We start from the raw sequence: 17,947 nt of genomic DNA, 5'->3' as shown, positions 1-17,947 counted from the left end.
GCAACACTCAGTAGACTGAATCTAGTAGTTCCTGCACTTCTAGCTAGAGACTCAGTTTTTAAATCAAACAAATAAAACTTTATGCTTTTTACCTTTACCTTCTCATTTGACAGCTTCTGCCAGTATCTGAAGAGAACAATGTGACATGATATATAATCAGGATTTTTTATCTTTGAGCTATCTGCTTCAAAATTTCTCCAGAACAGCTTCTAAAAGCAGGGATTACTTATGTTTATTATAATAAAAATGTCTAGGAAAATAAAGTTATTTCAAATGATTTTTTTTAAAATCCTAAAAACAAAGGGTTATTTTCTCTCTAGGTGACTGTGGACAAGTCACTTTACTAACATCATCTGTAAATTGTAGGGGGCCGCCGTGATACACTAAAAAGAATCTTAATAGGCCAGAGTTTGAATCCTGCCTCTGCCACTATTATCTAAATGATCCTGAGAATATCACTTAACTTCTTTGGGATTTAGTTTCCTTAACTTTAAAAAGAAGAGACTGGATTAGCTTACTTTGAAGCCCATATTTAGTGTTGAAGCTGTCATCTATGGTCTTAGATCTTTTTTTAGCTTAAATTCATGATCTTATGACTTACCATACAGAACAATCATGAAAATTAATGTATTCTTACTTCTACAGACCTGTGCCCACAATTTACCCAAGTCATTAAACATCACTGTGTAGGCAGCAGAGCAGGGATAGGACCATACCCTCACAGGGTCTTGCTAACTTCTGGATTCAGCCCAACACTTCTATTTTTGTTGTCTAACAAAGAATAGACTTTTAATCTTTCAATTTCCATGTTCCCTTAGAATCTATATCCACAGTTTTAAATCCTAACACAACTTTAATTTTTAAAAGGAACTACAAAATTTTTAGGAAAAATTATATTCTTCCAACACTTATGAATGATTTTGACCACATTTTCATGTATAGATTTTTCTCCTAAAGTTGTTTCATGAGTGCCCCTCATGAAATGCTAAGCTTTTAAAGATACTTCTACAATGTTCTCCATAGCACCAAGTCTGCTATGCATCTAAGAGGTATTCAATAATGTTTGATAAATTGAAATCAATAGTACAATATTTTCTCATTTATCAAGACAACCTGTAAGTGGTATAGAACTCTACAAACTTTAAACATGGCAAGATGGGACATTCATCTTACACTCAAGCTTTTTCTTGAAACAAAGGAAACTAAACTTACCATAGCAGGGTACTATTACCTGTAATGTGTCCATTGTGTTCCTTCAGTTCATGGGCTTTTACCCATTGGTTCCCATTCTTCTTGTAAATGTGGACTTCATGATTATTAGGGCTAAGGGCAATCTCTGGTAGAAATAATTTAATATATTAACATACATAGAATAGTAGTATTTTGGTTAACAACTGAACAAATGAAATTATGTATATGAATTACTTTGCAAACAATTTTTGAAAAAGTGGAGGTGAAATTTGTTTTTATTATTGAGAGATGAAATATTAGAAATTCTGTTTATAGGGTTTTTTAAAATTTTAAGTGAATTGAAGAACACAAATTTCAACTAACATAAATTGGTCCTACTAAGATATGTCAAAGTTGGCAAAACTCATATGGATCTTAAGTTAAAAGTTTTTTTTTAAGTTAAACTTGTTGGATTGAACTTTCATTTGGCTAAAAAGATATTTCTCAATAGTAGTTCTTAATATTAATTTTAAAATAAGGAAACTGAGGTCCAGAATGGCTTGCCCAAGGTTATACATTAACTTTCTGAGCATTAGAAAGGATTAGATTACATGATCTCTAAAGTATCTCTTGCTCTGAAATTCTATAACTCTTATGTATCTTTAGTAAACTATCATATAGTCCCATCAATGTCTAATGAATACTACACCATAGACAGAGAAGGTACCAAAGCAAAGACAAAAGAGTAACATACTTACGAGTACGATCTCTGTTCCAAGCATGGCAGGTGATTGGCTCTAGTAAAAACTGATGTAAGGACATTATTCTTAGTGTTTTCAAAAGGAAAAAGCTGAAATAAATAATAAGAGAAAGCATTTTAAAAGTTATAAAGTAGTGCTTTACCAAGGCCAGATCCATTTGCTAAGTTCACTTTAATTCAATAATTAAAAACTCTATAGTTCAAGAACAGCATTTCAATTTATTTCAGGATGATTATTAAGGTTCTGTTACATTGTATTACACAGATCATTTCAAAACTGCATAACACTTATGGAAAGAAATTAGTCATTTTTTATTGAGGAATTAAAAATCAATAAAACATCACAAATTAATGTATAAATCTGCAATAATCAAACTGCCTGTTGGTTTAAAATGCTTGGGAATGATGCAAGAGTAACAAAAGTCATGAAAGATGTTCAAATGTGTTCTAAATTTATATGTGTGATAGTTATGTACCACTTAAAAATCTATTTATGCCTATTTCATGAAACATTACATAGTAGATTAAGACATGAATTTGGGGGAATTAAAGTTACACAAAACAAAATAAATACCTAGGTAATAAGACAGAGGTTAATGGACAAGATAAGTAAATAACAAGTAGACTGAACTTTTCCTTGCATAAAGATAATGACTGATAGACACATACATAGGAATTAATATCATATAGGCATGATGGAAAAATAGCACTGTAACTTTTTCAGGCACAGTCAAACTATAGTATTGCCCAACCATACTTTTCTGTAACACAATAAGATGCTAATGGAATAGAGATAGAGAAGAGAGTCATTGGAAATGATGGAGGAGGGTGGGGAAAGGAAAGAAGCATTAATAAAATCTTTTTAAAAAGCAATTTACTGGATTGAGTTAGATGATTTAGGTTCTAATCCCATTTCTACACCTGCTAGTCTGTCGACTAGCAAGTGAACTAAGTAGACAAAATCATTTCTTTTGTACTATTCAAAACATACTTGTACTGCCTATTTTACAAGATTAAAAAAATAACAGAATATAAGTTTCCTGTGGGCAAGGATTGTTTTTGGTTTCCTATTCTTTGTTTGTAGCAAAGTTCATGAAACAACTTTCATATATCTTAATAAATGCTCACTGAATTGAAGATTTAGTGAAAGAATGTTTAAAGTGTTTTGTAAAACTTAAAAGTTTTATTAAAATGGGTTCAGTTAAATATGAATCCATTTTCTTTAAGTGTCTTAGAGTCTAGGAAAGAAATAAGGATTACTATCAGCTTCATATGTATAATGAGTATTAAATTATTATTATTTTTTGCCTTCTCAATGGGTAGGAAGGAGAGAATTGAAATTTAAAATAATTTTTTAAAAAACTTTTTTTTGAAAAGATTACTATCTTAGGTGTATTCTGGATTCCTGCAAAGTCTAATTAAGTCAACTGACTCTAAATCAAGAGAATCAAATTAATTTAATTTACACATATAAAATACTTGCCTTATTTTAATCCTTCTGCACTAAGAAAGTAAAGAGTTGTTGAAAGTTCCTCTTACATTGTCAGGAATTGCCAGAGATGGGTTTCCCTATACCTGTCTATGACTGACATTATCTTTATGCAAGCCATTAAGAGTTCTATATATGAAAATTCTGCCACTGATAATTAAATTGGGTAGTATACCAAACAGCATGCTGAACCAGGAGTAAAGAATATGAAGTGAGTTTTGATCCTGTCTTGGAAGCTTAGTACCAGATGTATAAACCTGGATAAGTCTTTTAACTGGTCCTCAGTTGCTTTAAATCGATGATCCTTTAAGTCTACTGAGGCTTCAGAATGACATCTTTTAAGGCTCCCAATCTATTGTTAAGACTTCCTATTCTAAATTTCCACTGCCCTAAAGGTATGATTAAAACTAATAAACAATTAGTTCATTTTTAAAATGGATGCTTAGGTTAAATAATCTCTAATGTTCGGTAAAAATCTAATAGACTTGTCAGTTTAGCATCCCGAATTTGGAGTCCCAGGATTTGAATATCTAATGGACCAATGGTAACTCCTTTAGAGACTCAGGTTCATTCTCTGTAAAATGAGAGGTCTGCATTTAGTGATCTATAAAATCTAGCTCTAAATGCTTATCATCCTAATACTCAACTACTATATGAGTTAGGAGATCTTTGGATTACAAACCAACCTCAAGCTCTCCCCTTCTCAAAGTGTTCCAACCCTAGAGGACTCTCAGTGTTTCTATTTCCTCACCTTTTCCTACACACTATTATACTTCTCTAAGCACCCTTGCTTGAAATTTTAAAATTTTATTTTCTCCATTACAAGCAGGTCTTTTATAAATAAAGATGAACTGAAAATATAATCTGTAGCAAATATAATTTCAAATGGGTCACACTCATTGCAATTTCAAAATCTGATATACCCAAATATAGGACCGTGTTAAACCTAGGGTGGAGAATGAAAAACAAAATTTTGGTGAAAAGAGGAAATGAATGGACAGCTCAAAAGAAAATAAAGGTAAAAATTAAAGTTATTAGCTTAGTTATCAAAAGGATAAAGATAAAGTCTGGATCTGGGATTTCACTGGTACACTGGAACATCCTAGATGATGAAACTCACTAAACCAATGCAAGGCAGCATCATTTCTGCAATTTACAAGCTTAGTTGCCTAGAATACTAGATTAAGTGACTTGTCCAATGTCACAGAGCCAGAATGTTTCAGATGCATGGTGGTTCTCTATCCACTCTCCAACCAGGTTACCTTTAATAGTAAGAGTAGCTGTTAAAGCTGAAATCAAACTTGGTTTAAGATGAATAATACTTCTGATATTTGTAAATATTTCACAGGCCAATAAGGAATAGTCACATTTAGCCAATAAATAAAAATAAATATCAAATGTCCAGAAATAAGCTACGAAATAAAAATCAAAATTCAACATTCTGCTCTGGGAATGAAGATAGTAAATTTACATTCTGCTTTAGTAAGCAAACTGTAGCAACATAAAAGGAAAAATGTGTAATCAATATGTAAAAGGTCTGATGTTTTAAAAATTCCTAGCACTGATTCATGTGTTTCAAAGAAATATTTCCAGATGTTCATGGCACAGTCCTGTCTTCCTTTCCTTTAACATCAGAACTACTTAATTTGCTCAACTAGCATATATGATATACCACTGTATTCCTTAATTAAAAGACATTTAGCTCACCACTGATCCTTAGTGGAATGTAACAATTTAAATTCTATTAAGTGAAATTCAAATCACCAAACATTTATTGAATGCCTACTAGGCACAAGGCAATGTTCTAGGCGCCTGGGATACAAAGACAAAAACAGAACAATCCCTGTACCCAGGAAGCTTATGTTCTATGGGAGTAATAATAGCTGACATGTAAAAATTATAAACAAGACTGAAAATTAATATTTTAAAATAAATTCCAATAGTAAAAACTACATGTTTTATGTATGGTCATAAATAACAGCTGCAAAGACAAACAATTTTCATTTCTTTGAGTAATCAGGTTAGAGTAACTTTCCAAAGAAGCAAAATTCAAATAATGGCATAATGTTAAAAGTTGGTTTCTAATTCAGCCACATCACCCACTATTTTCATGCCTGAGGTACTTCATTTTAACACTGGCAACCAAGAAAATTGCCATATTTAATCTCTGTAGATGTAGTACAGTTCATTGGAACCATACTTTAAGTCAGAAATCTAGGTTCAAACTTGAACTTTTGAGAGTGTAACAACTTCTTTGGGTCTCAATTATCCCAGCTTTAGGAAGAGGATAATAGTTATTCTAGCTATCACCCAAGGTAATTGTACTGAAAAGTACCATTTATAATTTTATTAGTTCCCATTTACCACACAGATCAGAAGTTTAGTGGGGAGAGACTTCAGAGGCTACTGAATGCAAACTGCTTGTGGTACAAGATGGGGAAAATGAGGCTCAGAGAGTTAAGAGACTTGTCCAGAGTAAATATTCTGAATGGGTACTCAATCCCAGAACTTTCTGATCCCAAATCTTGCATTTTATCCCTCAATAGGCTAGCTCTGTAAGAGTACCTAAGAAACTAGCACATTGCCTCCATCAAGTCTTCAACTCCCAATTACTTCTGAATTATGGCCAGTCACCCTTGTCTGATTTAATATTTTTCTCCACATTTCTCTAAGAAAATGGCAGGATAGAAGAAAACCAATAGGAATAAAGGGGAGCCAATTCAATTAAACAACTACTTACTCAGCATCTACTATAAACTTAGAATCATAAAAATTTCAACAAAAAATTCCATCCACCTTCATTAAGCACTTGCTATAAAGCAGTGAGAAACAGCCCAAAGAAAACTGGATTTGAAGTTAGGGGACTTCTAGTTTGCCTAGGCTTCCGGCAACTCTCTAGGAGTTACCCACTAAATTATATATAGATGAGTTATGATGTTTCCACACCAACTCCTTGACCTTGATGTGTGGGATACAAAGAAGAAGAAACAGTGTGGATCCCAGTATAGGACCAAAGAATTATAAGGTATGGTCACTGCACTAAGGAAAATTTCAAGGCATGGAACACTTTTAAATTTTATCAATAAATTGTACTTCTCTGGGTCTCTTTCTGTAAAATGAATGGCATAGGCTAGATAACTTTCAAGAAGGTTCATTCTAGCTCCAAATCTATGCTCCTACATTACGCTTCTCTAATAGGCGAAAGAATATAAACCGAAATGAAAAATGTTTTTTCGTAAACACTCTCACACACATACATACAAAATTTGCTTTAAGAACTGTGCCATAAAAGAACTCTGGGAGATGACTTTGAACCACTACATGGAATTCCCAATCCCTCTATTTTTGTCTGCCTGCATTTTTTATTTCCTTCACAGGCTAATTGTACACTGTTTCAAAGCCCGATTCTTTTTGTACAGCAAAACTACTGTTTGGACATGTATACATGTATTGCATTTAATTTATACATTAACATATTTAACATGTATTTGGGGGGGGGAAGAAGGGGAAAAATTGGAACAAAAGGTTTGGCAATTGTCAATGTTGTAAAATTACCCATGCATATATCTGGTAAATAAAAACTATTAAAAAAAACAAACAAACAGAGCCATTCAGCTATGGAAATATAAAACAGTATTTTGTACAATCGCATGGCTAGAATGGACTCTCGTCAACTACTTCGTAATCTGTTCTGCTTCAAGACTCAAATCAGACACCAGCTACCCTGTGAAGTGCTCCCCATCCCCCCAAACCGCGAGGGCTGTTTCCCTTGGATTTATTTATTCGTTTACCTCCTGTAACACCCGCGTACAATACAAGGTCCTGGATAACTATTAATTTGTATCCCCAGCCCCTCATATAAAGTAGATACTTAATGTCTATTAGCAGAATTTATTATATCCTCATGCACTAGAGCTAAAAAGACATTTTGAAACATATATTTAAACAATAGCTCTCTGTATGACCTCCCCATAGAATGCCCAGAAGAGCTCCTTTTAACCTCATTTGGTTTCTTATCCGGAAATGTAATCCTGGATCCAACCTTTCCTTCCACAGTTCTGGAAGACCAGCTGCACCCCGGTTATGCTACTTAGTCTAAATGCTCTCCCTGAACAGTCTGGACACAGATACTTCTATATCGTTGCTCCACCACAGTTAGGGAGACCAAATGAAACTTCTTTGTCTTAATAGGTGTATCATTTTTAAACGCCTTTCTTGCTCTTACGGCCGGCCGACCAACAAGGAAAACGCTCTCAAGGAACAGTCAGCAATCCCAAGGGCAGGCACAGTCTTGGTCACGGTGACCCTTGCCCTTAGTTCGGACCGGGTCGTTTAAAATTCCAAGGATCTGGCCCCGAGGGAGAGGGGGACAGGATATCTCGGACTAGTTGCCACACCGGGAGGAAGCGAGGGCACGCCTGAAGCCCAGGTAAGGGAGAGGCAGGTAAGGGAAGACACAACCTACGCCCAGTTCCAGCCGCGGCCGGGAGTAGGGAGGGGGAGGTGTTCCGCCTCCAGCTAGGAGACGGGGACCTGGCCCAGGGGGCTAAAGAAAAAAGACGCCAGGAGAGGGCCGGGGGACGGAGGGTGAGTGTGTGGGGGTGGCGTTATGGGGTTCCCGTTCCAGAAAGGCGAAAAGAGAGAGGGACTCCACAGCCCCGAGCCCCGGATTAGGCCTGGGGTGGGGGGGAATTGGGGAGAGGGGCGGGAAACAGGACGGCCCGCCCACCCGCTCTCTCTGCACCGCCTCTTCAGTGGCCAGCAGTCGGGGTCTGCCCGCCCCCCGCGGCCTAAGCCGGGTCCCAGGGAACCGAAGGCAGGGAAAGGGCCAAGCCACCCCGGGACGGAGGCAACCAAGGCAGGGGGAGAAGAGATGAGAAGATGGTTGATTGCCATCCCTTACCTGGGATGGGGAGGGTGCGGACAGGCCCCGGAGCGGAGGATTCGCGGACTCTGGTCAGTCGACGCGAATAAGCTCCGGCGGGAGGCAGGAGGAAGACGGAGGCCGGGAGGGAGCGGCTGACAGGGATCCCGGAAATGGGCACAGCGCCTGCGCGCACGGCCTCCGAACCCACCTAAGGCTGCGCAGATCGTCTGCGCAGATCGTGGGAGCCCGGGGAAGGGGGAAGGGGGAAGGGAAGATACGCGAACATGCGCGCCGGGCGCAGTAGAACCCGGTCTGGGAACATCCCCGACTGGCGCATGTGCAGTGGCGGCGTGTGTGCTCGCTCCGTTCTCCCTTTTCAGAACATCCCTCCCACTGGCTGTTGAGAATACAGGGACTTTCTGCTGGGGGGAAAGAAATAGAAAGACCGGATTGGGGGCGAAGGCCGCTCCCATTTGCCTCTCCGCGCTTTGTTCTAAGCATTCACACTCCGAAACGCAGGAACTCGTCCTGCACGTTATTCATTCGTTCATTCATTCATTCATTCATTCATTCATTCATTCATTCATTCATTCATTCATTCATTTCTTTCAACAAACCGTTTCTGCACGTACAGAGCTCCGTACCAGGTGATAGAAGGGTTAGAACGCTTCCAGAATCTTCTTCCGAAGGCACTGATCTGGCCGTGTCATCCCCCGCTAAAGTAAATTTTGTGGCTCCATAATAGGGCTTGGGATAAAGCTACAGATTTCCTGATCCAAGGTTTTAAGACACTCCCCAATCTGGCTTTTTGCGTCCTATTGTCCAGCCAGCATGGATTACTTTCTGTTAATCAAATCCACCCTGAAAAAAAAAAAAATTAAATTAAATTAAAAAAGCAAAAAACATTTAAAAAATACAAAAAAATTAAAAATAAATAAAAATCAAATCAACTCCACCCTGAATCCCACTCCCACTCCCAAATGACAAAGAATCCTAAAAGATCCAGTCAGAAAAGTGAGATGAACCTATGAAGTCAGAGTTCGGGAGGGATGAATTAATAATGCCCTTCCCACATATGATGTTTACTCTCAATATAAATAGCAACCAAGTTGTGCTTTATCTTTCGAAGTAGATAGTACAGATATCATTTCTGTTCTAAAGATAAAATACCCCCCACCACGGAAGTTCCGGAGATAGACAAGGTTATCTGAAAAATATCGGGCTGTTCCATTGCTCTTGTTCAGTCATGTTCAACTCCCCATGACCCCATGTGAGGTTTTCTTGGCAAAGATGCTGGAGTGATTTGCCATTTCCTTCTGCAGCTCATTTTTATTTTTAGGTTATAAATGTACAAGTATGTAAAACATTTCCATATTAGTCATTTGGAATACTCAAAAAAAAAAAAAAAAAGAAAAAAGAAAAAAATGAGTGAAAAATGGCATGCCTCCGTTTGTCTGCATTCAGTCAATATCATTTCTGCGGAGGCAGATAGTGTGCGCCGTTAGTCTTCCGGGATTGTGGTGGATCGTCGCACTGATGAGAATAGCTAAGCCATTCACAGGTTTTGGTGCTGTCATTCTGTGTATGACACTGTCCTAGTTCTGCTCACTTCACTTGACATCAGCTTATCTCAGTCTTTCCAGGTTTTTCCGAAATCATCCTGCTTGTCCTTTCTTACAGCACAATTCTATCCATTACCTGGCTATTTTATGGGACCGCGAACTCCAGGGTTATCAGACTGCTAGTGCGGTTTTGGATTGTATTAAGAGAAACACAGTCTCAATTCCGAGACCTGTGATGGAGAAAACCATCTGCAAGCAGAGAGACAACGATGGAGACCGGATCAAAGCCAGTATTTTCAACCTCTGTGGTTGTCTGCTTGCTTCTTTTTTCTTTCACCTTTTGATCATATTTTTCTGGTGCAGCAAGAATATGGAAATACGTCTAGAAGAAATACACATGTTTAATCTATATTGGATTACTTGCTGTCTATGGGAGAGGGTGGCGGGGAGCAAGGGAGAAAACTTTGGAACACAAGGGTGAATGTTGAAAACTAACTTTGCGTGTATTTGGAAGAATACAAAGTTATTATTAGTAATAATAATAAAAAGAAATACAGCCTCCAGGAATAAGTCAGTCATACTCTGTACTTTTCCTCATCTGGACTACTGTGTTCAATTATGGGCAACAGAAACTTAAAAGAGCTACTGATCAACTGGAAAGTATACAAAGAAGGACACCCAGGATGGCGAAGAGATTTGAGTCTGCCAAGGACCCGGATAAAAGTTTGTCTTAGATAAAAGAAGATTCAGAGAGGTCATGGTAGCTATTTTTCTTTAAAAAGCATATGAAAGGTTATTATGGCTAAAAAGTAGATTTTTTTGTTTGGCTTTCGAGGGCAAACTAGCAGCAATGGTTGGTAATCCAGAAGAGGAAATACAGGCTTACTCTATAAAATCTTGCTAACTATTAGATAGGCTTCCTCATAAGGTGACTGGTTTCCTTTTAGTAAAGATCTTCAAATAGAGGCAAAATGATCCCTTGGAAATAGTGCAGGGGATAGAACATGGGATTTGCAGTCAAAAAGATCTGGATTCAAACTCTACCTTAAACATTAGCTTTGATGAGGTGCAAGGGTTAAACCCCTAAAATATATTGTGGTTTGGGGCTAGTGTCACAAGGTGACTGGAAAGAATTTGTAGGCTTAGATCATCTCCAAATCAAGATTTGGTTGCATGATTGGCAGTAGGCTAAGTTCCAAAGGGGGAGTTTAGTGATTAATCACTAAATTCCCTAAGACAAGTCACCATTTAGAAGGGGGAAGACACAAAGTGGAAGAAAGTTCCTAATGAACTAGCCATTTACAGGGGGGAAAACTAATGCCATAAGGCAGGCAGTTCCTAATGAACCTGAGATTGTGATGCTTAGTAAGAAAGCTAAGTTCCTAAAAGGAGTTAGTAAAAAAAAAAATGGAGTACCAGTAGGGTTTTTTTTTTTGTTTTTTTTTGTTTTTTAATAAGAGAAAAATAACCGTTGGGGTTGACATTTATTGTGTGGCCTTCTGATTGGACACAGTAACTGTGGGGTCATGATATTTTTGTCAATGCAAGGAATTCAACAAGGGGCCTACTGTTCTTAGGACAGGGTAATCAATACTCCCTCCGTGCTTGCCTCAGGGAGTAGTTATAGGAATTTAATTGGGTTCCACGGCAACAAAGATCTTTTAAATTCAACAAAAGCTTTTCTCCTATCAACACCTCCTCTAAATCCCCCCATGACCTATTTAGCTACCAATGAAGGAGGTCGTGTTCCGTTCTTTTTCATTCCCATCAGCTGCATAATGCTGGACAAATCAAAGTGTTCTTATTTAAGGTGGGTATAATAATAGCACCTCCCTCATAAAATCAAATGAGTTAACATATATAAAGTGTTTTACAAACCTTAAAGCACTATGTTGGTTCTAACTAGCTATAATTATTTTTATTGCTAATGGAATCGTCTTTCAGCTATAGGTTGGACTAGATGGCTGTTGAGGTCCAAATCCTGTGATTTTAAGATATTTTCCTAGAGCACTTTGGATCAATCCTACCTATCTGATATTTTACCTATTATTGTGATGACTAAAGCATTGGGTATACATGGGGGAAATTAAATAGAATACAGAGCTGGAAATTAGAGAATGATCAGTACAGTTTCTCTACAAATATAGAAACTGAGAGCCTAAGAAGAAGTAGCTGGCTCAAAGTCACACCGAGAGCAAATGCCTGAGCCAAGTATTGAATTTAGGTTTTCAGACTAAATTTGATGCTTTTTTCCCATTACATCAATAGTTCTCAAACTTTTTGGTCTTGTGTCTCTTTTACACTCTATTTATTTGTTTATTTATTTATTTTTAGAGGTAATTGGGGTTAAATAATTTGTCCAGTTTCATAGAGCTAATATATATCTGAGACCAGATTTGAACTCAGGTACTTCTGACTCCGGGGCTGATGTTCTTTCCTCCATGTATTTTACTACATAACTATGCCATATATTCTTTTTTTTTTTTCCAATAGTATTTTATTTTTTCAATTACACGTAAAGATAGTTTTCAACATTTGTTTTCCATTTTGAGTTCCAATTTTTTTTCTCCTTTTCTTTCCAAGATAGCAAACAGTATGATAAAGGTTAAACATATGCAATCATTTTAAACATTTCCATATTAGTCATGCTGTAAAAGAAAAATCAGAACAAAAGGCGAAAACCACAAGAAAGAAAAAGCAAACAAACAAAAAAAGGTAGAAATTGTATACTTTAATCTTCAGTCATAGTCTCCATAGTTCTTTCTCTGGATGTGGATGGTATTTTCCTTCCCAAGCCTATTGAAATTATCTTGGGTCACCACATTGCTAAGAAGAACTAAGTCTGTCAAAGTTGATTGTCTCAAAATCTTGCAGTTACTGTAACAAGGTTCTCCTGGTTCTGTTGACTTCACTCAGCATTAGTTCATATAAATCTTTCCAGACTCTTTTGAAATCAATCTACTTATCATTTCTTTTATAACAACAATATTCCATTGCATTCATATTCCATAACTTATTTTGTCATTCCCCAATTGATGGGCATCCACTCAATTTCTAATTCCTTGCCACCACAAAAAGAAGCTATAAACATTTTTGTACATGCGGGTCCCAATACTCTTTAAAATTATTAAGACCCTTCCCTTCACAAGTTTTTGTTTATGTGGATTTTTTATGTGTATGTATGGATGTGTGTATGTGAGACACATAAAAATAGAGCATGTAACAATATACATGCATACACATTTTATATATATATATATATATATATATATATATATACACATATATATGGTATACATACTATATGTACTCCATGATGTACATACTTTATGATATATAGTACATGTAGTATTTATTTTATATCTCTCTCTCTCTCTCTCTCTCTCTATATATATATATATATATATACATTGTGTGTGTGTGTGTGTGTGTGTGTGTGTGTGTGTGTGTGTGTGTGTGTGTAGAGACAGAGAGACAAAAACATATTACCTTGGCCCCACTGCTTGAAGACCAAGTATGATATGTTTCACTCCTCTCCCAAGTTCTCCCATACCCTTAAGGAGATTGAGGGGGGATGTTTGGGGCATTTAGGCTCTCTACAAAAGATTCCAACCCCCTCTGATGATAGTCCCTCATTTATAGGGGATAGTCCCTAACATTCCAGTTCCATTTATTCACTGACAATAATATTACCTTTTATACAGAAATACTTCAGAAGATATAATCACAAATTTAAAAACTTACTCCCCCAAAGTGTAGGAGGAATAATTCCCTATACCCTTTTATATCACCTCAGTCACTAGGGGAGAGAGGAAAGGGATTCAGTTTCTAGTTAGGAATTAAATTTATAATTTAGCTCAGGTTCTATACAGCACAGCCATAGTTCTAAATACAAAACTCCTCTCTGGTTTGAATCCCAACGCCTTTATGCTGGCTAAACCATCTAGCCTGTGATCATTGCTCTAAAATAACTAAAGCTTGAATTTCCAGGTCCTATGTGGATCATCTGTAGTATCTGAATCTCAGGAGGGCAAATAACTAAAACAGAAACAATAACCCCTGGGCCCATTTTTCAGTCAGGGGTGAAAGAGAGGATGAAGGGGAAAAACAAATCTTTTCACTTTCACTGGTTTGCTATGGGATGGTTGGGATTTTCACCTTCTGGAGAGATTGGAAAGAAAGGCTAATATGCAGTCTCACCAGCTTTAAATATATAGGCAACCAATCAAAGGAGACTATCCCTATCTATATGGTAAGGGATACATAGGCCTCTATGTTAGTCAAACTGGGCATGCTCAAAAGTCATCTCCATGTTAGGAGAAGTGGATATGTCCAGAGAAACCCAAGTTTTCACATACCTATATGTGTATGTGTGTATGTGTGTATACACACACATACACACATACACATATATAGAATATGTGTTTGCAGAGAGTCTAGATACTCCAGTATCCCCCCTAAATCTCCTTAAGGGTAAAAGAGAACTTGTGGGAAAGAGTGAAATGTACTATACCTGGTCTTCAGGCAGTCAGGGCCAAATTTAATATGGGTTTGTCTCTGTGTGTGTATGTATGTGGAGGGGTGTAGATTTATACACGTACATATACCATATATCATTATTGTTATGTATTATTTAGAAATGAAAACACTTTATAATTATTATAAAAATAATTTTGACCTACCAACTCCTCTGAAAGAGTCTTAGGGACCCCTAGGAGTCTCCTGCATGCTTTGAGAACTACTGTACTATTATACTACTGAAGCTAGAAAAAGGGAAGCAACAGACTTTGGATGTCAAAAAAAGAGCTTGAATTTTACTCAGGAGGCAATAGGAAGCCATTTTCCATGTTTCCTGCCACATCAAATGAATTTTTTATTTGGATCTTGTGTTATAGGAGCAACGTAAGAATTATAGCAATTTAGAAGATGTATTGTTGTTTTTGTCTCTAGGTTTTGGGGATTGGATAAAGCTAACATTACTCAAGTCAGTCTGTAATCTCATTGGTACAGATATTCCCTTGAAACTAATTGATTTCTGCCCATCCTGAATGACATCACATAATTTGAGAGGGGAGGAGATATTAGTCTGCTCAATGTGCTGGAGACTTTTCTCAATTTCCCCCAGGGTAGATAGCTAGGTAACTAGTAGATTAGAGTGATAAATTGGATTCAAGAAAACAAGTTTAAATTCTACCTTAGACATATAGAATTTACTTACTATTCTAGGCATGTTCACTTAATCTTTCTCAGATTTTGTGTCCTTATCTGTAAAATGGTAATGACAATAATAGCACCTACTTTCCAGGGTTGTCTTTAGGTCCTAATGAGATAATATGTGTAAAGTGCTTTGAAAACCTGAAATATAATATATAACATAACTATTAGTTTTTCTTATTTCTCCTAATATTAGAGGATACCAGGCTAGACAAGTATTATGCTTTGCTTTCACCATGTGATTAGCCCACCTTCCTCCTTCACCCCACTCCTGAAAACTATATTTCCTTGATGACATCTTTTAATTTGACTCTTCTTTGAAGTTCCCTTTTTGCTAGATTTTATAGCCTGATCATATCTAGTATGAGCTTCTTTATTCCATTTTCACCAATAATCATTTTTAATTCTTTAGACACTATTAGCCATACAACAAAACAGATTCAAAATTGCCATTAAAAAGATGGAGTTTGAATTACTCATGCATATATACTGTGGAAAAAAAATTCTAAATAAAAAAAAAGATGGAGTTTGGGTCTGGGAAGACTTTTGAGGTCATTAATAGAACTTTGTGGTCTTATAAAGTTAATCTAGCCTAATTTCTTCTCCTCTTTAATTCTTGGTTCAGCTTCTTATCTATTTGAATTATCTGTCCAACAGGGAATCTCTGATGAATTCTGTAGGTTTACTATTTAATTGCATGATATAATCCAAGCAATAACTTCATCTAGTTGATTTTTCTTGTAGACATTTAAGATACCAAGGTCATCCACTGCATCTTGAATCATCAGCAGTTGTCTTGAGTCTCCTACTACTGGACAGTGGTGGCTTTAGAAGAGATAGTAAGGGTGATGACTTTGTGTAACTTTGCCTCACTTAAATCCAATCTACACATAAATTGAAAGATACCACCCTACTTGTTTGGCTGACTAGAACAAATTTATAAGTGGTTGTGGATCTCTTTTAGTCAGTTTTCCAGCAATCCAAAATCAGAACAATGTCATTCACAAAGAGCATCTAAAAGACTTGATCATCTCTATGGAATTCCTCTTCATCTTGAACTATGTGGCTTTCTCCTTGACCAAATGACTAGCACCTTTGATGAGCATATATTTCTCATCTCACATGGATATTCAAGGGGTTGTTGAACAAAGTTACCTCTGTTTATGTCTTCCAAGGAATATTGAAGGATTTTGACATGTGAATAGGAAATACTTTCTATGAAGAAGTTATTAAGATAACAGTTTGCTGTCTTAATTTAAAGGCTTTTTTTTTTTTTGTAATCAATAAGCAGTAAGTACTTAAAGCAAAAGTAAAATCTTGTTTTATCTACAACTTTCAGTCAGTCATGTGTATATGGAATTGTTCAGGGAAATTCTGATCAATTTTCTCCAATCCACTTGATGAAATGACAGTAGGTGAGGAGCTGGTAAATAGCTAGAAACAATGAGGTGTTATAGTTTTGCCTCATTCAGATTTTAAATGATTCATTCAAAACATGCAATCCTGAATGACACACCTTCTGAATATAAGAGTAGGAAATTGGAAATATACCAAGTATGAATCACTTTATAAATGGTTCATTCATTTCAGATTTGATGGGATACTGTAAAGGAAATATAAAAGGTAGTTTTACTTTATTATCTATTATGAGTTGAGAAAAAACTTTTAATCTATTAGGTAGAATTACAGGGATTACATTGGATGCTTGAAAGACTGCACTCTTAGTAGATCTTAAAAGGTATGAGCAATCTCTGAGAAGGATCATCTCTGGTCATTGAAAAGACAACTAGTTTTGGAAGAATAACTCTTTTTTTTTTTCTTCTTTTTTTTATTTAGAATTTTTCCCCACAGTATATATGCATGAGTAATTTTTAAAAATAATATTATCCCTTGTATTCATTTTTCCAAATTATCCCCCCCTCCCTCCACACCCTCCCCTTGATGACAGGCAATCCCATACATTTTACATATGTTACAATATAACCCAGATACAATATATGTGTGTAAATACCATTTTCTTGTTGTACATTAAGTATTAGATTCCGAAGGTATAAGTAACCTGGGTAGATAGACAGTAGTGCTAACAATTTACATTCACTTCCCAGTGTTCCTTCTCTGGGTGTAGTTATTTCTGTCCATCATTGATCAACTGGAAGTGAGTTGGATGTTCTTTATGTTGAAGATTTCCACTTCCATCAGAATACATGGAAGAATAACTCTTGAAAGAGAATCTTTTCATAGTTGGTGAAATTGTAAAATGATCCATCCATTTTGCTTTTGTTTTGTTTTGTTTTTTTTTTTTCCTCAGTAGTATTTAATTTTTCCAAATACATGTAAAGACAGTTTTCAACATTCATTTTTGTAAGACTTTGTTTTTCAAATTTTTCTCTCTTCCTTCCTTACCTCCCTCCTTTCCAAGACAGGAAGCTATCTGATATAGGTTAAATATATTCAATTCTTTTAAACTTATTTTTATTAAAAAAAAAAACAAAAAACTTATTTTTATATTTGTCACATTGTGCAAGAAAAATAATACCAAAAAGGAAAAAAAAACATGAGAAAGAAAAAAAAACAAACAAAAAATGAAAATATCATGCTTTAATCTACATCCAATCTCCATAATTGTCTCTCTGAATGAAGATGGCATTTTCTATCCCAGGTCTACTGAAATTGCCTTGAATCACCACATTGTTGAGAAGAGCCAAATCTATTAGATCTGACCAATTTGGAGAACAATCTGGAATTATATCCAAAGAGTTATTAAACTGTCTATACCCTTTGACCTAGCAATACCACTTCTTGGTCTGTTTTCAAAATTGTTTATGGAACAAGGAAAAGAATCTATATTTTCTAAAATGTTTATAGCAGCTCTCTTTGTAGTGGCA

General features: G+C 36.2%; 1 protein-coding gene across 3 annotated transcripts in view; it reads right to left on the bottom strand.

The window, feature by feature from the left end:
• ARPC1A (actin related protein 2/3 complex subunit 1A) overlaps positions 1-8,514 on the bottom strand; it is a 29,030-nt gene extending 20,516 nt beyond the window's left edge. Inside the window, exons 1-3 of one of the 3 annotated variants that reach the window (XM_074281250.1) lie at positions 8,323-8,514; positions 1,929-2,020; positions 1,232-1,336 (exon numbers count right to left, since the gene is read on the bottom strand). In XM_074281250.1, the coding sequence (XP_074137351.1) occupies positions 1,232-1,336; positions 1,929-1,992 (169 nt within the window). In that variant the 5' untranslated portion in view covers positions 1,993-2,020; positions 8,323-8,514. Of the gene's footprint in view, positions 1-1,231; positions 1,337-1,924; positions 2,021-7,419; positions 7,438-8,322 lie in introns of those variants that run through there. The other 2 variants (XM_074281248.1, XM_074281249.1) reach the window with 2 other exon arrangements.
• Positions 8,515-17,947: the final 9,433 nt, after the last annotated feature.

This window comes from Sminthopsis crassicaudata, chromosome 1, assembly GCF_048593235.1.
Source record: "Sminthopsis crassicaudata isolate SCR6 chromosome 1, ASM4859323v1, whole genome shotgun sequence".
Taxonomy (NCBI): Eukaryota; Metazoa; Chordata; class Mammalia; order Dasyuromorphia; family Dasyuridae; genus Sminthopsis; species Sminthopsis crassicaudata.
This window is presented reverse-complemented; position numbering and strand designations above follow the sequence as displayed.